We start from the raw sequence: 26,037 nt of genomic DNA, 5'->3' as shown, positions 1-26,037 counted from the left end.
AACTCCCAAACCTTTTTACTTTTCCCTCAAAACTTTTGCTCCTTCTCACTTTCCCCCCAAAACTTTTACTCCCCTCCCATCCCAACCCCCCATCTACCCAAAATCCATTTCCTCAAAATTTTATTCTCAAAAATCCTCAAAACTTTTTATTTTCCCCCAAAATTTTTACTCATTCCCACTTTCCCCCTAAAACTTTTACTCTCAAATAAAAATTAAAATTATCCAAAAAAATCCTTAAACATAAAAGTAATAATTTGATTTATATCTACTATTTATATTATTAAATTAAATTTCACATTTTATATTATTTATATTATTGAATTGTTTAGTCATATTGAATATTTATATTAAAATTAAATTATTAATAATGCCATAAAATATTCATGTTCAAATTTTATATCAATATCAATTTCACATTTTATCTTTAAAATAACTTTTATTAAAAATCATATTTTTACATTTTATATATTTTTAATTCCAAAATACATAGTGACAAGAATGTGAAGATAATTGAAATAACTAAGCAAGCAAAGAAGCTAGCTAACCCGTATATAAAAGATTAATAAATAAATTATGAGGTAATGAAAGTTAATAAAAACTTTGATTACGGTGGACAAATTTTATAACGGTGGGTGATAGTGGTTACAATGACCCAAAATTATTTTTTAAAATTTAACTCGAACAAATATATTCGATTTGATTCGATTCGAATTCCATCTCACTTGACTCGATTCGAGAAAATTTCAAATCAAATTAGGATGATAAAATATGATTCGTCAACTCGATTAACTTGAAATTTTTTCATTCGATTCGATTCGATTCGATTTAACGCTCACCCCTAATTTTTTTTAATGTCTACCACGTCATCAGTCAATTGAAATGCCACATAGACCAATTTTTTTGACTGGCTATTGACTAACGGTCAATTGACGATTACCATTTCAACTGGGTTGATTTCTAAAAAATTAGTTACATGAAGGACTGATTTCAGAAAATAAAAAGGTTAAAGGCATATATCCAAATGCCCCCAAAGGTTGAGGGTTTTTTTTTTTTTTTTTTTGCAATTATGCCTTAAATTAACAATTTTAATAATGAATGAGCTTCGTTGATTTAACATCGATAGTTTAGAAATATAAGTAGAATGTTTTGAAATTTGAGAACAATTTAGAATGAGGGTCATAATTTCTTGTTCAATTAAAATTAATAACTATTTAATTATAAATTTGAACCTTAAGCAGGACCAAGCTTAAATTGTTGTAGATTTGAATTTTCTGAAGCTTGAGTCAGATTTTTAGAACTTAAATTTCTGGAGTTCGGTTTCGAGCTTAGATTAAAGGTTTGAATTTTCTTGCACTCGGAACTTTTAAAGCTTGAATTTGTGGAGATTGGATCCGCTCTGTTTTGCCTGCAGTTTGATAAGCTTTAACACTTTCGGACGACAAATTCGAACGGAATGGTTGACTTTGACGGTGTGAACAAATAATAAAAAAGTCAACTCATTTAACTTATAATATGAATCCAATGATCTTAAATCTAAATACCATTGGCCTTTGTAGTTTTGTTTGTTAAGATCAAATCAGGTTTCAACTAAAGCAGGAAAGGAAGATTCCGCCAAGTTCTAGACACCCCTTGCCATCCCCCTGCATTTATTGAACAATACTTCTCAGGAATCTAGTTGAATTGCAAGGTCCTCAGCGAGAGCGGTTGAAATCAAGGTAGCATGCAAATTCTGCATCCATGGAGGGTTATTCATCAGATGGTTCCACTTCATTTTTCACCTCAGAGATGCCAGATTTCACCTCAGAGATGCCAGAAGACTCCCAACTTCTATCCCAAAATGACATCAAGATTATTGACTCTTGGTTCTCCGAGGGGACTAATGACATCGATTGGCTTGCTACAAATGGACCAATGGAGCCTCTATTTGACTACTTGAATCAAGTCGAAACATCTGAAGCTTCATGTCAAACAAAAACTGGATCTGGTAGTGCTAGACATAAACTTACCCCAACTCAAAGAAGAGAGAACAAAAGAAAAAGTGATTTCAAGTACAGGCAAAATCTCAAGGTAAACAACTTTTCTATTTTTGTCTCCCTTTAAAACTAGTGTTAATAGGACATATTTGGGTCTGCAGATATTGGTCTTGTTTGATGTTCATATTTTGCGGTGCAGAAAACAGCAGATGAACAGATTGCTGAGATTAAACGCTTAAAAGAGGAAAATGAACGTTTAAATGCTGAGAATACAAGGTTAAAAGACCAAATAGGATCACTTCTTTCCAATGGCCAACTCCAAGCAGCAGCTCCACTGAGACAAGAGAGTTTCATTACCCAATCAACTGGCAAACAGTTTCAGCTTCCAGCTGTTCCAGTAAATGTAGTTGATACTATTGACTGTATAGCACAAAATCAGGCCAAAACTGAAGCTGGAACAAGCAGTAATAATGATGCGGCCATTACTGACATTCTTATGAAACTTGAAGCTGATGATGAGAGCAGAGTGAAGTTCTCTGACTTCACTGGCTTACATGGTGAGCGCATGACACTTGGCAAATATAGTTTCCCACCAGCTCTACATCCGATTGTAAACAACATCATCAATGTCTACGGTGATGTTTCAGCAACAAGTAAGATGAACCCAAGTATTGCTGAGACCCTTTATATCATGTTCTGTGCTTCTGTCAAAGAGATGAGCAATCTACAGCTGGAGCAAGTCACCGAGGATCTGATATTGAAGTGGAGGGATGCGATAAAAGATGCTTTACGCATCAATTTCAATGTGGATTTTGCCATGGAACATTTGAAGAAAATTGCTTGTGCTTACATTGGTTTAATGGAGCTTCGAAAGCTGGATAATGTGGGTTTGAGGATATCCAAATTAGAGTCTGAGTTGAGTGCTGAGAAAAAGGAACATTCGAAGATATGTGAGCAGTCAAAGCAGTTCATGGATGCTGCAGAAGAGTTTAATGGTAAGCCTGTCGGCTCAGGTATGTTTAAGAGTGTTGGCTAGGTCCATGTTGAGCTAGAGCTATCAAATGAGCCTAAGTATTCTCGAGCTTTGATTTGAGTAGCTATCAGTTCTAATTGTGTTTTCTAATTATTTTTTTCCCTTTGTTTGAAGCTAAAATTTGAGCTTAAATAATTGAGTTGCCAAGTCTGAGAATTAAGCTCAATTTTATAAGGTGAACGAGCCTAATCGAGCAAACCTGAGCAATTCAATTTGTATCTTAAATTGACCTGGAACGTTAAAAAGTGAAAGTTGATACAGCTAGACCGAGCTCAACCAAGCTTCTAAACTCTGAAACAAACCAAAGCTGATTGTCTTACCGTTAAATTCTTGTACAGCATCTATGAACACCTTGGACTGTTCATACATCTTAGCCTGTTTTTCTTTCCCGCCACTCAACTGAGCCTCAAAATTTGATATCCTCAAAGACACAGTATCCAGCTTTCAGTTCTCCATCTAACTGATGTAAGCGCAAGCAAGTTTCTTCAAATGGTCTATGGCTAAATCCACCTTGAAATTGACGTGTAAAACATCCTTTATTGCATCCCTCCACTTGGTAACTTGCTTCAGGCATAGATTGCAAATCTCTTTCACAGAAGCACAGAACATGACATAGATCGCCTTGGCTATCTGAATTTAATGGTAATCTTGAGTGGGATACAACTCCACACCAGATACTGATTTCAGAAAATGTGTTTGAGTGGCTCAAGAATCTTTAATATAATGGAAAAGAATGGCAAGATGAGATTACTTTGATCTTAACCAATGATGTTTGGACTAAGCTCATATGATGTATAAAAGTCTCAGATTATATAGCAAGAAATAAAAACGCACACAAGTTCTGAAGCATTAGATTCTTTTTTTCTTACAAGTTTCAGTGCTATTCAACCAAAAGAAAAGTAGAACCATATCTTGCTCATTCGATTACCCACCTCTTTATTTGGAAGCCCTACAAAAAATACCAAAATGGACTTTAGGGTTTCGTTTTGACTGGTTTCGTTCACCAAAAAATCGAATCCATTTCAGAAAAGAGGGTTTATGGTTTCAGAAAAATTAAAATTTTTATTCGATTTCACAAAAGCGTGTCAGGGTTTTGTTCAGAAAAAATCGATTTGATTGTTTCGTTTAGAAAAATTCCATTTCAGAAAATAGGGTTACGGTTTCGTTCGTTCAGAAAAATAAATTACTCTTCTTCACTCCATCTTTAAAACTTCGACATTTAGGGTTTCATGACTCACCTCAACTCCACAGATGCACTGTAGCAGCAAAATGATTTCAGTAAGGGATTTAAATTCAACGAGTCGATCTACTTTTTACAGTTCACCAACTGCCTTCTTCAATTAGAAAATTCCACAGTTTTTATTTTCTTTCTTCTGCAGCTTGGGAATTTTGGGTTTTTTTTTTTTTCTTTTCTTAGGTTGCCTTTTCACTTTCGATTCTTCCATTCCCAGAGTAAGAAGTTCGGACAAAAACTTTTACCAGTTTAATTAACTTTTTGGGTTTAATGAAAATTTAGGTTTTCAAATTTTTTTACCGTTTTGGAGTTAATTATTTTACATGTTATTTTTTATTTTTATTAAAAACCAGATAGCATGTCACAATTAGGATGCTCAAATTTTAATTAAAATTGAATTAATTCAGTTAATCGATTGGAGGTTAATTAATAATTTTTAAAAGTTTAATTATTAATTAATTCGATTTGAAATTAGTTAATTAACTTAATTTAATAATTAATATTATGTATTATATATATTAGTTAGTTTGGTTAATTTGGTTAGTGCGATTATTTTGGTCAAATGAATATTATTAATTTATTTATTTATTTAATATATTTTATACTTGTTTTGATCAAAAAATAAAAACATATAAATTTTAGATTGACTGAATTAATCGAAATATTTTGATTTGATTAAATTTTTTAAAAATTTCAATTCAATTAACGATTAAATAGTTAAAAATTTTAATTAATTCAATTTGTATTAATTCAATTCAGTTAATCATTTGAATATCCTAAACACAATCATGTGGCTTTTTGGAAGGATGGTTTACTATTAACGCAGTTAAACCCTAAATCTATTAAAGGAAGGATTAACATGATATAAATTCTGAACAATAAAGGCTAAATATGATGATAAATTTTCAAACACTTAATTGATTTTTTATTAAAGGCTTTTTTCACTATTGAGTGAATTTGGATTGGAGGGGACTAACGAAATCGATTGGTTTGTTTTAATTGGGGAATCTCTAAAATGATGAATCAAGTCGAAATACCACAAATTTCATGTCCAACAAAAATCGGAGGTGGTAGTGGTATACCTGAACTTACGCTAGCTAAAAGATAAAAAAATAAAATAAACCCTTGGTACTCAAATTAGTATTTAATTTTCTTTAAAATAAAACGCCAAAATAATTACAGTATTATTTCAGTATTATCATGCATAAATCAATTATTAAATTGTAAGTGATCAACAATTACTTCCAGGGGTTCCTGAAAAACTATCGGAGCACAAAGGTACACTTTCATCTCTTCAGCCAATGTATGTGCAACTACATTGACTTTCTTGTAATTTTCTTAATAATCACACTCCATTGTCTTCTACAAAGTTCTTAAATTCTCAAAATTAGGCTTCTGTACAATTGCCTACAAGTCCTATCAAAAATGGCTTCTATAGCTTGTACACAATCTGTTTTAACCATAATATTAACATAATAATTATCCCATGCCACACGTAGTTCATCATAGATTGCCCAAAGTTCAGTCTATACAACACTACATTTGCCAATATTTCTCCCAACTTCTCTACGCCATGAACGAAGATTATCTCTGACCACAGCAGCAGCCGAAGCATCCCTTAAAATAAGCTCCATTGCACCATTTGTGTTTAACTTTATGAACTCTACTGGATGAGGGTTCCAAACTTGATCTCGTATTTGCTTTGTAGTACCACCTGCAAAAATTGTAGGGTAATGTTTGATGGAGCTCACCCAGCGCTACACCGAATGAAGAATATGAGGGCTATTAAAGCCTTCCCCTTGAAGCACCCACAAATTCCTCTACTTCCATAGATTCCAGCAAATAATTCCGAAGAAAAACTATCATTCAACTTCTGTAAAAACCAAACGAAACTCATTTTTTAAATTCAATGAGATTCACTCCACCAACAGAACAGAGAAAAATTCCTCCCAAATTCCCCCCAACCATAGAAAATGTATTACTTTTTTGGGGTCCATTAAAGGACCAAACAAGCTTCCATTTATTATTTTCTAGATTAAGAGAATTGTTGGAGTTTCAACACACTTTAACCGGATGAAGTAAGAACTTCAATCTGAACTTTAACAGCAGTGTATTATACCCGGATAAAATATGAAGGAAAAATGGCTGAAGTTCAAGTTTTTAACTACTGTCAAGAATGGAGAACAGAATTTTGAAGGCAAAGAAAGATGGAGCATATGGAAGAAAATCTGATGATTTCATTCATTTGAAATATTGGTTTAAAGCCATTACATATACCAGTCATTGGCTGGTCAAAAGATCAACAAATTCATCACCTAAACACTACCTAACTCCACTTATTACATTGGAACTTACAAAACTAAACTTGTACACTTAAGTAAAGTTGGTCATCAGCTCCTACATCATCAAACTACATCAAATGTAGGCTTAAACTAAGTTCAAAACGAACTAGAACACATTTCATAGACTTGATTACAAAAGAAACAAAATAAACAGATTCAGTTACACGTACTTTACCCGGGTAACTTATGTGTATTTGTTCTTGCGTGCTTGAATCTGCATGGGCTATATATCCACCTTTGTTGCTGCATGTGTTGCATGGCTCGGGCTGCTTCTTGACATGTTGGAAATTCACATCTTTGCATGCAGCCGATTTCAACACTCCTCCTTGGCTTGCATCTTGCAAACTCTTGTTCATTAAGCATTCTCTAATGATTTTATTCACTAAATCATTTTTCTCATCTCCTTTTGCTTCCAAATCTCTTTGAAGGTCCTCGACCATTTGCTTCAACTCTGATTTTTGATTCTCCATTTCATTCAGTTTTTCGGATGACTTTTGTTTCTTTCTCTCAAACTGCAATTCCAATTTTGCTTTCTGGATATGAAGAGATTCCAGCTGCTGCTGCAATGTGTTTACCTCATCCATTAACCTCTGTACTTGATTTGATGCTTCATCACCTTCAAATGCCAAATTTTCTTTCAACAGAGCCTTCTCAGCTTGCAAAGTCTCCTTCTCTGATAGCAGATTAATTTCCTGAGCAGTCAAGTTCTTCATACCAGACAATGATTCACTGTTATCATCCTCAAGTTTCTTCGTGAGAATAAAAATTTCTTTTTCTCTCTTTTCCAACATTATTTCGACTTCTGAAATGCGGGATTGGAGTCTTATATTTTGTTCTCCCAGTTTTTCTGCTTCACTTGCTTTGTTCTCTAACTGCTCCGCCATATCTCTATTAGTTGCTTGCAATGATTTCAACTCAAGTTCCAAGCTAGTTACATGTGCCTTTAATTCTTTTATCTGAGCAAATGATTGGTTCTCATGCATATCATGCACCTCTTTGAATGTCAAAAATTTCTTTTCTTTCTCAACTGAATTAGTGAAATTTTTAACCAAATCTTCTTTGGTTAGCTGAGCCATTGACATGTTGTTGGCATGGCTAAACCTCTTGTGACACAGCATGGATTCATCTGCAGCAGCTGTGTAGGCACTATCTGGACTCTTATTCCAGTCCACAATAAAACTTTTTTCTGTCATGGCTACTGTCATAAGCTTGGATCCACTAGGATCACTAATCAGGCATTCTTTGCCTTTGAATACAACTGAATAGCCCTTTTCAAGCAGTTGAGCAATGCTAAGCAAATTTCTATCAATTTCAGGCACTAACAAGATATTTTTAACAAGTTTGGTACCTGTAGGAGTGCTTATCAGCACATCTCCTTTGCCTTCAACTTTGATGAAGTGTCCATTTCCGACCTTCACATTTGTTTTGAAGCTTCTGTCAATTGACTTAAAAATACTAGCATCAGGGGTCATGTGGTTTGTGCAACCACTATCTATCAACCATCCATCTGTAGCTTTTCCTTTAACAGTTGAACAAGAAACTGCAAAAACTTGTTCTTCTTGGTCATTGTCTTCTTCTACTACTTGAGCTTCAGCTCTTGGCTGCTGGGGTTGGTTGTATCTTGGTCTGCCTTTGTTTTTGCAAACCCTTTCTACATGACCCATCTTCTTGCAAAATCTACACTGCACATCAGGCCTGAACCAACATACTTTACCCGGGTGACTTGCCCTTCTGCAATGTGGACAGGGTGGATATCTTCCTGCACCATCTACTTTAGGCTCGTTTGACCAGGTATTCTTGCCTTCGTAGGCAGAGGTGCTCGAGGCAGACTTGGCTTCGGCTTGAAAGGCACCTTCTTGGTGCTCCTCCTGTCTGCTGGCCCTCCTTTGCTCTTGTGCATACAGAGCATTGATCAGCTCTGTTAAAGAGATGCTGGTCGGGTCCCTTGAATCCTCTAAGGAGGATATTTTTGCTTCATACCTTTCTGGTAAGGTAGAGAGAACTTTCTCCACAATCCTTGCCTCATCAAATTGCTCACCAAGGAGCCTTATACTGTTAACTACAGCCATGATTCTGTTAGAATACTTCTTGACAGTTTCTTCTTCCTTCATCTTCAAGTTTTCAAAATCCCTTCTTAGGTTCAAGAGCTGCTGCTGCCTTGTCCTCTCAGTACCTTGGAACTCCTCCTTAAGCTTATCCCAGGCCTGCTTTGGAGTCTCACAAGCCATGATCCTGGTGAAAATAACATCAGAAACACAGTTCTGAATGCATGACATAGCCTTGTGCTTTTTGCTTTTTTCTTCAGAGTACTGCTTCATTTGAGCCACTGTTGGATTTGCTCTCAATGGTTCTGGTTCAACATCTGAGTTAACTACCTCCCATAGATCAAATGCCTGGAGGTAGGTTATCATCTTGACTACCCAAATGTGATATCCTTCTCCATAGATCAAATTCTGTGAATGTTGGCATAGGTTTAATTATGTTAGTGGGCCTCTAGAAAGCCCAAACTTAAGATAGAACCCAACAATTTTAGTTAATTTTTGTTCCATAAGAAAAAAGGGGTGAAATTATGAAATAGGACCTATGTGAAAATGTTTGAAAATGCTATAGGCTAAATTGAAGTGACCAAATAAATAGGAGTGCAAAATAGGAAGATTTGCATGACAAACCTCCCATTTTACATGAAGTGGCCAGTCATCATGTTGTTGTAGACAAAATGTACACTTGATATCCATAATTTATGGTACAAATTGATACAAATTGATAATAGGTTAGGTAAATGTTCCATGATAATAGGTTAGGTAAATGTTCCATGATAATAGGTTAGGTAAATGTTCCATGATAATGGGTTAGGTAAATGCTTCATGATAATAGGTTAGGTAAATGTTCCATGATAATGGGTTAGGTAAATGTTTCATGATAATGAGTTAGGTAAATGTTTCATGATAAGAATTTCATGTCTTTTGTATTAAAGAATTAAATGGATGAAATATAAAGTTTTATTAAAAGAAAAAGGGGTGAAAAGAACAAAGTTTTATCCATCTTTGTTCATCATAGCTGAAAGTTAGAGAAGAGAAAGGAGAGGAGAAAGCTCTTGAGTATTCGGTCATTAGGAGGAGGAAAATTGAGGGTAAGTTCTTGGTACCTTACTTCTATTTTGAGGTTCATGAGTTCTTCTTGATTCTACCTTAACTCTTGAAACATATTTTGATTTTTAGTTGTGTTGTGAGCATTTAGTCATGAATTAAAATGAAGGAAATGGTTGTTGTTTCATGTTCTTTTGATGAAAAATGGAAGATAGGTGAAGTTGAGCCAAACAAATGAGCATGCATGTGCCTTAGATGTTAAAGGGAAAAATCAGCTAACATGTTGTGCTTTAAAATGATGAAATGGAGATTATACTTAAGTAAAATCATAGATATGTGATGATTGATTGGTGATATACATGTTTAAATAACATGCATGCAAGGTATGTGTGAAAGAGTGATTTGGTAATAAATCTGCTTGGGACAGCAGCAGTAATGTGACTTTGGAAAATCACCATAAATTGTGGGAGAAGAATTAGAAGCTGAATAAATTATGTAATTAAAGCTTATTGAGTCTAGTTTCTAATGAAATAAACAAGAACATATTTTGAATTCTGTACAATGAGAAATTTGATTCGTAATGAAGGGTGGTCAGATTAGTCAAATAGTGAAACATGGGAAATTTTTAGAAAATTCTGGTATTGATTGGCTAAACCAAAAATTCTGAAAACTTTATGGATAGAAGATATATGAGTCTATTTTCAGGGAAAATTAACGAAACTTGATTTAGAGTTTTGTAGCTCCAGTTATAAATGATTTAGTGACTGTTGCTCAGGAAGACAGCTTGCAGTGAAATTATGATTATGTGGTAAACATTGACAAAAATTTGTTAATGAGTTGCTTATTGATTTCTTATAAGCTTACTATGATCTGTAGGTGTGGTTGGCCGAATATTGTAAGGGGTTAATCGTAGTTTGTATTTGAATAGTTAGATTAACGTGTTAGTAATCCAATTGTAGGCGGTTCGTGTGTGGATCTCGTCAAGATATCGTCGCAAGCAATGTGTGTAATCGACACCCTCTCATAGACTAGATTGGCAAAAGCGTAAATGCCGAAATACCGAAAAGTCGATTACTTTGGGAATTTGCAGTGTGCGAATGCTCGTAAGATAGTTGGGTTTGTATATTTGGTAATCTAAAGTAATAAACTGCAGACGCGATTTCGTACATTTTGATAATTTGGGCTTAATGGGCCAAATATCGGGTTCATGGGCCAACGGGTCCAATTAAGTAAGTATCTTGTGATAAGTGTTCGATAGTACGTAAATAGTTAGGATATGCATGAAAACCCTAAAAGTAGCTAAATTACTATAATACCCCTATGTATGGAAAATTATTGTTATACCCCTAGGTGCAAAATTACCGTTATACCCCTAGGGTTAATTTTGGTGAAAAGCATGACGATCGATTACGTATGATGTATGCCATGATTATATATCATTGCATGGGGACATGGGTTATATTATGGAGGAAGCGTTACGGTGGCTATGCCACAAATATCGATCTGGTGGCTCGCCACAAATATCGATCTGGTGGCTCGCCACATATATCTGTTCTGGTGGCTCTGCCACGATTATCTGTATCTGGTGACTCTGTTACATTATCATTACGGCAGCCATGCTGCAAATTCTGTGGTGTGTAGCGGTTGGGTGGGTCAAGTTGTCTCTCCACATGGTGTAAGGTTGGTACGGGGGTGTATACGGTTGGATATGGTTGGGTTTCTGTATAAACATGTAATATCTATTACATTACATTATGGGCCTATGGGCTTTATTCTCAATTGCTCGGCTAAGGCCAACTTATTCTATTTTCGTGGTTTGAGTGATATAGACTATGGTTGGGTTAATTTACACACTGAGTTTCCCCAAACTCACCCCTTTTATTTTCATCCACGCAGGTAATCCCCAACCATAGTGGGCTTAGAGCTGTGAGGGACTTCGGAGTGGCCACCCGCTCTGAAAGTTTGATTTTCTTCTGGTGAACTGGACATTCTTTTAATTATATTTGAGGTTTTGGGCTTTTAAATGTAATAAGGCCGCTTAATTATTTTTAATGGTTTTAATATGTATTACTAAGATAGGTATTACTTATTTTAACTGTTGAAATTGGATAGCTTTAGGGCGCGTTTTCAAAAACAACAGTTGATTTCAAAATAACACAACAACAAGCAAAGCTTCCGCAATGAATGTATTTTCCAAAATTAATCACTTTTCCTAAAAATGACTTAATCAAATCGGTTTCCTAGAAATATCCGTGACGTTAAGGTGTGGCAATGGCGGTATGCATGTCTAGGATTGGATCCGAAGGAAGCTTGGTACTTAAGTAGTCCGATGGACTCACCACCTCTTTTCCGGTTTCCTACCTGGTGTACAGCTTCTATTCACTTTAACCCTTAATGAATTAATCTTTTGAACATCAAGTACGATTTTCTGGACTTAGAATGGAAAATTTTTTTAACGTTTTTGATGTGGCATGCCGGATCCGGCTATAACTTCTGGGCCGGGTTTGGGGTGCTACATTTAGTGGTATTAGAGCCTAGGTTACAACAGCTCGGCTGTGGAATGGGTTTACAAAATTTAGATCTTCGAAAACAAAAATTTTATAAAGATTGCGAAAAACGCAGTTTTTGAAATTTAGATCTTTAGAAGGTGGTATTCCGAATCTCCGGCTCAAGCCTGTAAGTATTACTCTAAACTTTTCTGAATATTTTCCTGAATTATCTATCTGTACTGAAACCCTATTAGGATACTCTAGATAGGATGATACTGAAACCATAGGAAAATCTGATAAGAGACTGAAACTGTAGCTAGACTTCGATTCTGCGAAAACAAACTCTGAACTACTGTCTGATTCATAAAACATCTGTAATAAACACTGGAATATTAATTGATGCATAAAAATTCGTAATCAAGATAATACGATATGAGTACAAGAGGCCGTGGAAGTAGTCGAGAACATGCTCGAGCGAGATCTTCGTCTTTGAGACATATGCCAGCGGTGGATGCACCGGTACCACCGGCAACAGAGGTAGAGTCTCATGACCGTGGTGCCGAGGATAATGCCCTGTCACAGGCAATGCTTCGTGTTTTGGAAAGGGTTGCCGGAGCAAGTTCGAGCAACGAAATTCAGGGATCTATTTCTGAATGACTTCGGGACTAACGGAACGGAGATCTTTAGGGGCGTGTCGGTATAGCCCGAATGTGGCGAATATTGGTTGGAGGCCACGAGCGGATTATGGATGACTTGCTTTGCTCGAGGAGATTGTGAGTGGGGTATCTGTACTAAGTCCCTTGGGTCACTTTCGGTTAGGGTAGACAAACTGTATAGGAATGTACCCTTTGAAACTCAAGGCAAGGTTTTTCCTGGAAATCTGATGGAGTTACCGTTCGGAGAGTTTGACCTCATTCTGGGAATAGATTGGCTTGTTAAGCATAAGGCGACTCTGGATTGTGCTGCTAAACGAATGGTGTTAAGAACTACAAAGGATGAGGAGGTTATGGTGATAGGTGAGAGAAGGGATTATTTGTCCAATGTGGTGTCGGCATTAAGAGCCGAAAAGTGGATTCGAAAAAGTTGTGAGGCCTAATTGGTATTTGTAAGTCAGCCGGAAGAGGAGGGACTGATTGTGGATAAGGTTAGGACCGTAAATGAGTTCCAAGATGTTTTTCCGGAGGAGCTTCCAAGATTGCCTCCGAATTGAGAAGTTGAGTTTGGAATAGACTTGTTGCCTGGAATGGTGCCTGCGTCTATCGCACCGTATAGGATGGCACCGAAGGAGTTAGTAGAGTTAAATGCTCAAATTCAAGAGTTGTTGGATAGGGGCTTTATTAGGCCAAGCGTGTCTCCATGGGGAGCACCAATGCTATTCATGGAAAAGAAGGATGGTACGATACGGATGTGCATTGATTATCGCCAGTTGAACAAACTGACGATTAAGAATAAGTATCAACTTCCAAGGATTGACGATCTATTCGACCAGCTTAGAGGAGCTTCTGTATTTTCCAAGATCGACCTTCGATCTGGATATCATCAGTTAAGGGTCAAGGAGGCAGATATCCAAAAGACGACATTCAGGACTCGGTATGGTCATTACGAGTTTCTAGTTATGCCATTTGATGATTTAACGCTCTGCTGCATTTATGGATCGATGAATCGTGTGTTCCAACCATTTTAGATCGGTTCAGTAGTCGTTTTTATTGACGATATCTGGTATATTCTCAAACGAAACGAAACATGATGAGTATCTCCGTATAGTCTTTGTAAGTATTAAGGAGAAGGAACTCTTTGTGAAGTTCAGCAAGTCTGAACTTTGGTTGAGGAGGTAACCTTCTTAGGACATGTGGTCTCTGCTTGAAGGGATTAAGGTGGACCTCGGAAAATTTAAGCGATTTTGGAGTGGAAGCCGCCTAGGTGGAGGTCGTAAATACGGAGTTTTCTAGGGTGGCATGATACTCTGAAGGTTTATGGAAGGTTTTTACGTGATGACAAGCACCTCGACAAAACACATAAGGAAAGGAGTCTGTTTGTATGGACTAAGAAATAGTAGGAAGCTTTTGAGAAGTTGAAGAAAGTTCATTGAAGCACTTTTGTTAATTCACGAGTTTGGGAATGATTTTTGTGTGCGATGGACGCATCACACGTGGGTTTGGGTTGCGTGTTAATGCAAGAGGGTAAGGTGGTTGCATATGCATCACGATAGCTTAAGCCTCATGAGGGAAACTATTTGACTCATGATTTAGAGTTGGCAGCAGATGATATTTGCACTTAAGATTTGGAGACATTACTTGCACGGAGAAAGGTGTATTATATACACGCACCACAAGAGTCTTAAGTATTTGTTGACTCAGAAGGAGCTGAACCTTAGGCAAAGGAGATGGATTGAGTTGCTTAAGGATTATGACTATTCGAGCGAGTATTACCTGTGCAAGGCTAATGTGGTAGCCGATGCTCTAAGTTGTAGAGTCAGATCGATCTGAAAGCAATGTTTGCTCGTCTCGAGTCGTATGATGATGGAAGTCATTGGTTGAGTTGCAAGTGAGGCCAACACGGGTGGATCGATTAAGGAAAAGCAGTTGAACAATGAGTCTTTGGTCGCTCATTTTCAACAAGTTAAGGAAGGGGAAACTTCTGAGTTTAGGAGCCAGAAGAGACGATGCAACAGCAATACCCTCATCTGTTTGGATTAGGTAAATTTCGAGGACGAAATTTCTTTAAAAAGGGTAGAGTTGTAACGCCCCAATTTTCGGGAATTCTGTGAATGTTGGCATAGGTTTAATTATGTTAGTGGGCCTCTAGAAAGCCCAAACTTAAGATAGAACCCGACAATTTTAGTTAATTTTTGTTCCATAAGAAAAAAGGTGTGAAATTATGAAATAGGACCTATGTGAAAATGTTTGAAAATGCTATAGGCTAAATTGAAGTGACCAAATAAATAGGAGTGCAAAATAGGAAGATTTGCTTGACAAACCTCCCATTTTACATGAAGTGGCCAGTCATCATGTTGTTGTAGACAAAATGTACATTTGATATCCATAATTTATGGTACAAATTGATACAAATTGATAATAGGTTAGGTAAATATTCCATGATAATAGGTTAGGTAAATGTTCCATGATAATAGGTTAGGTAAATGTTCCATGATAATGGGTTAGGTAAATGCTTCATGATAATAGGTTTGGTAAATGTTCCATGATAATGGGTTAGGTAAATGTTTCATGATAATGAGTTAGGTAAATGTTTCATGATAAGAATTTCATGTCTTTTGTATTAAAGAATTAAATGGATGAAATATGAAGTTTTATTAAAAGAAAAAGAGGTGAAAAGAACAAAGTTTTGTCCATCTTTGTTCATCATAGCTGAAAGTTAGAGAAGAGAAAGGAGAGGAGAAAGCTCTTGAGTATTCGGTCATTAGGAGGAGGAAAATTGAAGGTAAGTTCTTGGTACCTTGCTTCTATTTTGAGGTTCATGAGTTCTTCTTGATTCTACCTTAACTCTTGAAGCATATTTTGATTTTTAGTTGTGTTGTGAGCATTTAGTCATGAATTAAAATGAAGGAAATGGTTGTTGTTTCATGTTCTTTTGATGAAAAATGGAAGATAGGTGAAGTTGAGCCAAACAAATGAGCATGCATGTGCCTTAGATGTTAAAGGAAAAATCAGCTAACATGTTGTGCTTTAAAATGATGAAATGGAGATTATACTTAAGTAAAATCATAGATATGTGATGATTGATTGGTGATATACATGTTTAAATAACATGCATGCAAGGTATGTGTGAAAGAGTGATTTGGTAATAAATCTGCTTGGGACAGCAGCAGTAATGTGACTTTGGAAAATCACCATAAATTGTGGGAGAAGAATTAGAAGCTGAATAAATTATGTAATTAAAGCTTATTGAGTCTAGTTTCTAATGAAATAAACAAGAACATATTTTGAATTCTGTACAATGAGAAATTTGATTCGAAATAAAGGGTGCTCAGATTAGTCAAATAGTGAAACATGGGAAATTTTTAGAAAATTCTGGTATTGATTGGCTAAACAAAAAATTCTGAAAACTTTATGGATAGAAGATATATGAGTCTATTTTCAGGGAAAATTAACGGAACTTGATTTGGAGTTTCGTAGCTCTAGTTATAAATGATTTAGTGACTGTTGCTCAGGAAGACAGCTTGCAGTGAAATTATGATTATGTGGTAAACATTGACAGAAATTTGTTAATGAGTTGCTTATTGATTTCTTATAAGCTTACTATGATCTGTAGGTGTGGTTGGCCGAATATTGTAAGGGGTTAATACGTAGTTTGTATTTGAATAGTTAGATTAACGTGTTAGTAATCCAATTGTAGGCGGTTCGTGTGTGGATCTCACAAGATATCGTTGCAAAATGTGTGTAATCGACACCTCTCATAGACTAGATTGGCAAAAGCGAAATGCCGAAATGCCGAAAAGTCAGTACTTTGGGAATTTGCGAGTGTGCGAATGCTCGTAAGATAGTTGGGTTTGTATATTTGGTAATCTAAAGTAATAAACTGCGAAGACGCGATTTAGTACATTTTGATAATTTGGGCTTAATGGGCCAAATATCGGGTTCATGGGCCAACGGGTCCAATTCGGTAAGTATGCGCGGTAAGTGTTCTGATAGTACGTAAATAGTTAGGATATGCATGAAAACCCTAAAAGTAGCTAAATTACTATAATACCTCTATGTATGAAAAATTACTGTTATACCCCTAGGGTTAATTTTGGTGAAAAGCATGACGATCGATTACGTATGATGTATGCCATGATTATATATCATTGCGGGGACATGGGTTATATTATGGAGGAAGCGTTACGGTGGCTATGCCACAAATATCTCGATCTGGTGGCTCGCCACAAATATTCGATCTGGTGGCTCGCCACATATATCTGATACAGTGGCTCGCCACGATTATCAGATCTGGTGACTCTGTCACATTATTCTGCTCGCGCACCGTCTGCAAATTCCGTGGTGTGTAGCGGTTGGGTGGGTCGAGTTGTCTCTCCACATGGTGTAAGGTTGGTACAGGGTGTATACGGTTGGATATGGTTGGGTTTCGCATAAACATGTAATATCATTACGTTCATTATGGGCCTATGGGCTTTATTCGAATTGCATTCGGGCTAAGGCCAACTTATTCTATTTTCGTGGTTTGAGTGATATAGACTATGGTTGGGTTAATTTACACTGAGTTTCCCCAAACTCACCCCTTTTATTTTCATCCACGCAGGTAATCCCCAACCATAGTGGGCTTGGAGTTGTGAGGGAATTCGGAGTGGCCACCTGTTCTGAAAGTTTGATTTTCTTCTGGTGAATTGGACATTCTTTTAATTATATTTGAGGTTTTGGGCTTTTAAATGTAATAAGGCCGCTTAATTATTTTTAATGGTTTTAATATATATTACTAAGATAGGTATTACTTATTTTAACTGTTGAAATTGGATAGCTTTAGGGCGCGTTTTCAAAAACAACAGTTGATTTCAAAATAACACAACAACAAGCAAAGCTTCCGCAATGAAAGTATTTTCCAAAATTAATCACTTTTCCTAAAAATGACTTAATCAAATCGGTTTCCTAGAAATATCCATGACGTTAAGGTGTGGCAATGGCGGTATGCATGTCTAGGATTGGATCCGAAGGAAGCTTGGTACTTAAATAGTCCGATGGACTCACCACCTCTTTTCCGGTTTCCTACCTGGTGCACAGCTTCTATTCACTTTAACTCTTAATGAATTAATCTTTTGAACATCAAGTACGATTTTCTGGACTTAGAATGGAAAATTTTTTTAACGTTTTTGATGTGGCATGCCAGATCCGGCTATAACTTCTGGGCCGGGTTTGGGGTGCTACATGCATGCAGGCCAGTTTCCAACAAGAATCATGCGTGATAAACTTATAAGTGGATTTAACAATAAACTTACCATGGTTAGAGCATCTAAAGATCAACTCAGCATTGTTGACTAAAGGGATTGGACATGAAACAGCCACAATATAAGACAAGATGTTATTATCCATAAAAAAAGCTTAGAAAATTCCAATCCCAACTACAATCAGTTAATGAAATCTCCTAAGGTTGTATTCAAATTAATATTCTCAGTATTATGATAGAAGTTGGTTAATGGCCCAATCTTTGGGATACAATTATCAGTCCAAACCTTTATACGACTACCATCTCCCACTCACCAAGCAAGGTTTTGATGAAAGATTGGCTAAACTTTAGACAATGATCTCCAAACAAAATAGCACGATCTCCTCGATATATATTCAGGACAAACCTCCGTATTTGGCTCTATGGATCTTAACCCACAATGCTTGCTTATTATTGAGAAGAGTAAATCCCAACTTAAGCAAAAATGATTCATTTTTCTCCTTAATATTCTGAATGTCGAGACCTTCATTGTGAGTTTGACAACAATCCAACCATTTAACCAAATATATCCCTGCCTTCCTGTATCTTTTCCCCAAAGAAAACCTCACGCAATTCTTTCAATTTCGGCATAAATACTAACAAGGATTTTAACAGTTTGCATAAAATAATTGGGTATCACCATAAGAACCGAATGTGCCAGAATAACTCTTCTTGCCATGGGCAACATTTTAGCATTCCAACTATCTAACTTCCTCCTGATTTTATCTACTATAAACTGAAAGTGCTAGTTGTTACCCTTTGATGTAGCAAAGGCATGCCCAAATAAGAGCCCAAATCATTCGTCTCAATAAAGCTAAGAATACTACAAATTCCATCTTTTTCAAGAGGCTGAACTTTTTTAGAGAATAATACCTTTGTCTTGCTAGCATTCACTTTATGACCCAATAGAGCCCCAAAAAATCAAGAACTTTTCTCGCCATCCGTGCCTGATTCACATCCGCTTTCGCAAACAAGAAAATGTAATCAGTAAAGAACACATGTGATAAAGACGGGCCATTTTTTATAATTAAGTCTCCAAGAATTGTCCTTAACTTCTTTATGAGTAAGCTGACCTAATTACTCTATGCAAAGAATAAATTGATACGAGGAAAAAGGGCACCCTTGACGAATTCCTCAACCTAAGCCTCTCCATAAGGCTTCCGTTCCAAAAAAATTGTATAGATATAGTAGAAATGCATCCTATAATAATCCTAAACAAAGAGGAAGGGATACATGCATCAACTAACGTGTCTTTGATAGTGTCTCATCACAATCTATCATAGGCCTTTCCTAGATCCACCTTTATTGCCATCATCCATTTTCTACCCTTCTTAGTTCCCATTGAGTGAATGACCTCTTGGAAATAATAATATTGTCAGTAATTTGCTTCTCTGTAAAAAAATTGACTTGGTTCTAAGCAATGAGTCTAGAAAACACAGGCTTAAATCGATTAGCAAAAATCTTTGTAATAATCTTATACAAAACATTACAAAGGCTGATAGGGTAAAATTAGGATAAGGATTTTGGACTTTTAACTTTAGGGATCAAGACCAACAAGGTTTTATTAACAGAATAATTAATTGAACCACTTGCAAAAATTCCTTAAATCCAAGAACACACATTCTGGACAATAGTCTCCTGCTGGTTCTTGTAGAATAAAGTATGAAAACTATTTGATCCCAGGGCCTTCAGCGAACCCCTATTTAAAATAGTGCTACGAATCTCATCAACAGTTATATCCCTAACCGTAGCCTCCAACCCCTCCATATATATCCTTGAAAATACCCTACACAAGGGAAACAAAACATGCCTTTGGTCATTCAGTGAATAGAGTGACTTGAATAACCAAATCGCAACTAAGTATCAAAGTGGGCAATTTTTGAGTGATTAAAAGCATAAAATCAAAGGCTGGAAAAAAATAGAGAGCAGCTAGTGATGAAAAAAATGAACTACAAACCACCACCAAAAGAAGAGGGGTGGACAACAAAAAATGATGCAAAAGACTAAGGTTTTGGAGAGCTTAATAGATGAGAAAGGAAGAATAAGAAAATAAAATAAAATTCTTGGGGAAGAAAATGTGTTAAACAGCAACAGCAAAAAGAATGGATGAGACAATTACACTAACTACTTATTATCTCTTAACTATTGATAAACCATAATATATACATTTTTTTTATCCCATGTTTGGCATATTTTTGGATGATTTATCATAAGATTTAGTGAAGTCGATGCTCCTAATCCGATGATTTCATGTTTTATACTTAGGAGAGCTTAAGATAGCAAAAAGAGCAAGAAACGGGCCAAAAACAGACAAAATGGGCTTAAATCAATGTTTCACACGGCCTAGGCACTTCCATACGGGTAATCCACATGCCCGTGTGTAACACACGGGCAGGCCACACGCTCGTGTGACATGACCGTGTTGACTAAAAACTAACTCAGAATTACACACGGCTTGAGCACCTTCACACGGGCATGGCACACGGCCGTGTCCCTGTCGAGACCAAATCTAATTTTACTTGGAAAAGACTAATTTTAAGGGTTTGGACGCATTCCAAAGTCTATATAAACACCATAGAAGAGGATTAAAAGGGGACGCGCAAAGTAGAAGGCAAAGAATACTAAAGGATAGTCATTGGAATCAGTTCAGAAGCAGGATTTATTGCAAGACACATCCAATTTCCTAGAAGTTCTTGGGGTTTCTTTATGTTTTGTTGTTTTCCAAATTTTGAGATGTTTTCCACTATTATGAACTAAACTCCCTAAATACCTAAAGGATATGAAACTTAAGACGGATCTTATTACTATTTGAACTATATGATAAATACTTTTTCTTATTCTTAATTATGAGTTTTAATTCTTACTTTAATATTCCAGGATATTGATTCAGGTTTTGATGTGCTTACTCAGTGGAGCAAAATCACTATTTAAGAGTAGATCTTCCATAATTAAGTGGAGTTGCATGCAATCCTAGAGATAGGACGACATAAATCTGTCGGATTAGAGTCAAATCTAATAAGGGAATCCATAGATCGAGTTAATGCGACAATAGGGGTTTTAATTAGAAAGAGATTTCAATTAATCAACCTAGAGTCAGTTGTTTCTAGTCTCGAAAGAGATAATAACATAAATCAGGGATTTCTACGTGATAAATCAAGTGAACAAATCGTCTAATTCAGAAGTAATAAGTGAAGTTTAGGTGGATTCTTCCTTGGGTATTGTCTTCTCCATCGGTTTTCCAAAAGTATTTTTAACTTTCATCTCTGTCGTTTCTCTTAGTTAATTAAATAGTTAGTCTTAGTTTAAAAACATCTAATTCTTAGGTTAGATAGTAAAAAGATAGTAAGTACCAGTACTTTTAGTCCTTGTGGATACGATATTTTCGGTCTCGCCATAACTATACTACTGTTCGATAGGTGCGCTTGCCTTAATCAAATTTTTAGTTAGTTTAGAAACCATCAACCATTAACCCAATAGCTCACTCTAGTCATAATTTACAAATTTAAAATTAAGAATTTGGGATGTTACAAAACATACACGCCAATCCATCATTTAACATATACCAAAACCATTCGAAACAACTTGCCTTAATTGGTACCCAAACACATCAAACATTTTAATATAAGTATAATTTACATATCATTCATTCATTCATGCATTCATAATAACATATAATACTATGTCATTTTCATATTCAATTCATGTCAATACACCATCTAATAAGTCATGTCATATAACTTACCAAATTTACCTATCAGTTGGATGTAAAATATGATTCTTTGAATGGTTTTTTCAAGAAGGAGATCTTTGTTGAACAACTACAAGGTTTCAAAGTGATTGGCGAAGAATCCAAAGTTTATAAGCTTAAGAAAGCTTTGTATGGCCTAAAACAGGCTCCAAGAGCCTATTATGACAGAATTGATGCTTATTTGTCAAAGCTTAGGTCTGAAAAGAGTATTAGTGAATCTACTCTTTATGTTAAAAAATTTGAGAATGAGACTTTATTGGTTGTGTCATTGTATGTGGATGATTTGCTTGTAGTTGGTAGCAGAAATGAGTTGATTGATGAATTTAAGAAGCAGATGCAAGTTGTGTTTGAGATGTCTGATTTAGGGGAGATGACTTACTTTCTTGGCATGAAGGTAATCCAGACTTAACATGCTATTTTTATAAGTAGACAAGTATTTTCTTTGAATATTTTGAATAAGTTCTACATAGGAAACTGCAAAACTGCAAGCACTTCAGTGGCACAAAATGAGAAGCTTTTCAGCAAAGGTGACTATAGGAAAGTGGATGAAAAGGGTTATAGAAGCCCTGTAGTTTGTTTTCTCTATTTAACAATATTGAGGCTTGACATTATGTTTGCAGTCAGCCTTCTATCAAGGTTGATACATTAATGTAATGTTGCTTATTTCAAAGCAACTAAGAGAGTCCTAAGATATGTAAAAGGAACTCTTAACTTTGGGGTGAAATTTATGAAAACTGAAGAGCTCAATTGGATACTCAGACAATGACTAGGCTAGTTCTATTGATGATATGAAAATCACCTTAGGGTATTTTTTTTCACCTTAAGCTCAAGAGTTTTTTGTTAGAGCTCGAAGAAGCAACAAAAAATGGCACAATCAACAGTAGAAGTAGAGTACATTACAGCTATTACAGCTGTTAATCAAGCCATTTGGCTGAGAAAGTTTTTGTGTGATTTGAATCTAAGTCAAGGGGAAGCAACAAAGATTGATGTTGATAATCAGTCTGCTGTTGCAATTGCAAAGAATACAGTGTTTCATGGAAAAAGAAAGCATTTTAATAATAGATATCATTTTGTAAAGAAAGGTGAGCAATCAAAAGAGGTCAACCTGATTCATTGCAGTTTAGAAGACTAGTTTGCTGACATTTTAACCAAGCCCATTGGAGCTACTAGATTTGAGAGTTTGAGAAGAAATATTGGTGTTTGCTGCATAAAGGCCAAGAAAGAGTGTTGAAAATGGCTAGCAATGCAACATCAAGGATGTTTTGGTGCTTAACCATGCAACTATTTTTGTTTTTTCTTTCAAACTAGTCTAGTTTATTTTGTAATCAGTCTTACTATTGTCCAAAGACTAGTTAGCTTATTTGTTTATGTTTAGGCGATGATTTAGCTGATAAGCCAGCTTATTTATATGTGCAAGTTATGTTTTGTGAGTTTCAATGTCATTAGTGAGAGTTGTTATGTATTAGTTAATTATTTGTAACAAAAGGGGACAATGTTTTAATGAAAAACATATCAACTAACAGTTTTTGTTGATCATCTTTCATTCTTCAGTTTCTTTTCTTTCATGTTTTTCTGTTTTTTATTGTAAAAACCCAACTAAAATCCACCTTGAAATTCATACGTAAAGCATCCTTGACGGCATCTCTCCACTTCAATATCCTACACTCAGTGATTTGCTCAAGTCGTAGATCATGCATCTCTTTGATCAAAGCACAAAACATTACGTAGATCTTCTCGGCACTATTTGGGTTCATCTTACTTGTTGCAGCAACATCACCATAGACATTAATGATGAGCGTTAGAGTCGGATGTAAGGACAGTGGGAAACGATATTTACCTATCGTGGCAGACTCCCTATATAAGCCATTGAAGCCCGATAACTTCACTTTACTCTCCTCATCAATATTGATTTTCATAAAGAGGTCAAAAATGGGTTTATCATCATTAATACATGTTCCAGCTTTAGAATTTTTCTGCTGTAGATTTTTTAACCTATTCTTTTGTAAACTGTTGAGCTGAAACAATAAATTAGAAGGAAAAGCAAATTAGGATTCCAAAATCAGAAGAAGTTTACACACAATTCATATCGCATTTGATATTCCTCTCTGCCTCTTTCTAACACATCTTATTTCACTTGTTTTGCAACGTTTCCTCTCGACCAAATAGCCATTCATCACAAGCAGGATATTATTCTAAGCAAATATATATGTATGAGATACTGATTCTTAGATAACTAGCAATCATATTTCAAGATATCTTAAAACCAATAGACTCATAAAGATCTAAAGCAGTTGCTATACGTTGTCTGAAGCTTCAGGTCTAAATTCATGGTGGTCCTACAAATTATAGGAAACAACACAAATGACATTAGCGTTTAGAAACAAGAAACTAAAGATATTTCATTAACCTTTGATTTAAAAAATTATCATATCTGTAGCAATCTTCATAAATAGATCATCATATCTGAATATTGATGGAGCATGAAAAGAGTGGAAACCTCAAAATAACCAAACACTTGGATACCTAGGCTGCAAAATATTGATGCTCAAGTTGCCCATGGCGGAGCAACAATCTTATTTTCTGTTTAAACCTTTTATTCTCAACATTTAACTATTCATTTTCCTCTTTCAAGTGTTTAATCTAGGCAATCTGTTCATATGTTGTTATTTGCACTACAAAATGTTTAACATCAAAACAACAAAAACCATGGCAATTATAAAGTTCCCCCATTTAGTTTACCTTGCGCTTTTGCCTATACTTGTGATCACTTAGTCTTTTGTTTTCTTTTTTTTTTTGAGCTGGAGTAAGCTTAGCTCTACTGCCGCCACCACCATCTGATGTGGTTTGGTATGAAGCTTCTGATGTTTCACCTTGATTCAATTGGCGATGGTCTGTTACAGAATTCGTGACTCCACCATTTACATCAAACCAAAACTCAGTGCTAATCAGATCCCATCCATCTACCATCCTCGAGCCAAAAAACGAAGCGGAGATGGCTCCACTTCATAGAGACTTAACTACCCAATAAGTGAAATTTATTTCCTATTTATAGGAAGTCTTGTCTCTTCATAGGGATATAACTACTCAAAGGAATAGTTATATCTTTAACCACAAGCATAATTATTCAATAGGTATTAACTTGAATAGTTACGACTCTTTGTTATTAATGAAGTGATATAACTTTTGATGACAAGAAACATAACCGATCACTATTAATAGTGACAACTCTTGCTTAATTACCAAGTGACATTGTTTTTGGATCACTTGTAACTTTCACATTTTGATGACAAGAGATATAACCGATCACATTTTGATCCTTCTACAATACAATACAACTTTTGCTTAAGGTAATTACTTCTTTAAAATATTTTCTATCTTTGATCAAGTTTCTATAATAAAGTCACTTTAATGACTATTACTTTAATAAACTATTTTCACCCATTATAATATATAAGTAGTTAAAATTATATCATACGTATATTTATTTCAAAACGTTTATAAACATAATTAATTACTTTTAATTTTAATTATTTTTATTGTTAATTAGTTGTGGCTTATAAATACATTTTCTTAAATTAAACAGTTGTTATTTATTTTAAAAATTATCGTGTAATTATATTAAGGCTTAATGTATTAATTGGTACGCAAGTTTGACATTTTTTTAATGTCTACTATGTTAATTTTTGGCCTAATTTGGTACTTGATAGTTTGATACCTGAAGGTAATTATGTAAACTTTTTAGTGTTCAATTCAGATTTTAATATTGATCTGTGTAAAGTAATTGGTAATATTATTATATTTAAATTCTACATGATTTTGTTAATAGAATTGTTGAATAATATTTTTCTTGTATCGTATTAAGGGAAACGCAGAGGGTATTTATATATGTTCCTACTAATACTATTATAGCTCACAATAGGGCTCACTATTCTCTCTGGGTCTTGGGGCCGATGGCACTGGCATTCCTTGTCTTTGGTGCTAAAATTCCCTGGGCATCCCCTGGCTTATTAGACACATGCCTGCAGAGCACATAGCCTTTTCTAATCCTGGGACTGACACCTCTAGCGAGCCCGGTACCCACTAGTCACGAGTGGGGGTCCCTTGTAGGGCTCGTGATCCCTTCTGCACATATAGCTCTCAACCCCATTCCTGCGAGGCTTACATGAGCTATCTTTACGAGCACCCGACACCCTAGCGG

General features: G+C 35.6%; 2 protein-coding genes and 2 long non-coding RNA genes across 4 annotated transcripts; 2 read left to right on the top strand and 2 right to left on the bottom strand.

Moving 5' to 3' along the window:
• Positions 1–1,520: 1,520 nt before the first annotated feature.
• Positions 1,521–3,162, top strand: LOC108450437 (uncharacterized). Its single transcript, XM_017748061.2, has 2 exons — positions 1,521–2,067; positions 2,173–3,162. The coding sequence occupies exons 1-2, from the start codon at positions 1,738–1,740 to the stop codon at positions 3,007–3,009; spliced, it is 1,167 nt and encodes a 388-aa protein (XP_017603550.1). The 5' UTR covers positions 1,521–1,737; the 3' UTR covers positions 3,010–3,162.
• Positions 3,163–3,794: 632 nt separating this feature from the next.
• Positions 3,795–4,525, bottom strand: LOC108450438 (uncharacterized). The gene is made up of 2 exons (XR_001866235.2): positions 4,245–4,525; positions 3,795–3,955 (listed from the first exon to the last, which is right to left on the bottom strand). It is a non-coding gene; the product is annotated as an uncharacterized LOC108450438 (long non-coding RNA).
• A 12,625-nt stretch (positions 4,526–17,150) lies between these two features.
• Positions 17,151–18,174, top strand: LOC128292775 (uncharacterized). Its single transcript, XR_008282687.1, has 3 exons — positions 17,151–17,201; positions 17,414–17,881; positions 17,996–18,174. It is a non-coding gene; the product is annotated as an uncharacterized LOC128292775 (long non-coding RNA).
• A 5,227-nt stretch (positions 18,175–23,401) lies between these two features.
• LOC108451576 (uncharacterized) lies at positions 23,402–24,806 on the bottom strand. The gene is made up of 2 exons (XM_017749250.1): positions 24,579–24,806; positions 23,402–23,854 (listed from the first exon to the last, which is right to left on the bottom strand). Exons 1-2 carry the CDS (start codon positions 24,804–24,806, stop codon positions 23,402–23,404), a joined length of 681 nt encoding a protein of 226 aa, XP_017604739.1.
• Positions 24,807–26,037: the final 1,231 nt, after the last annotated feature.

Source organism: Gossypium arboreum, chromosome 5 (assembly GCF_025698485.1).
Source record: "Gossypium arboreum isolate Shixiya-1 chromosome 5, ASM2569848v2, whole genome shotgun sequence".
In the NCBI taxonomy this organism is placed as follows: Eukaryota; Viridiplantae; Streptophyta; class Magnoliopsida; order Malvales; family Malvaceae; genus Gossypium; species Gossypium arboreum.
This window is presented reverse-complemented; position numbering and strand designations above follow the sequence as displayed.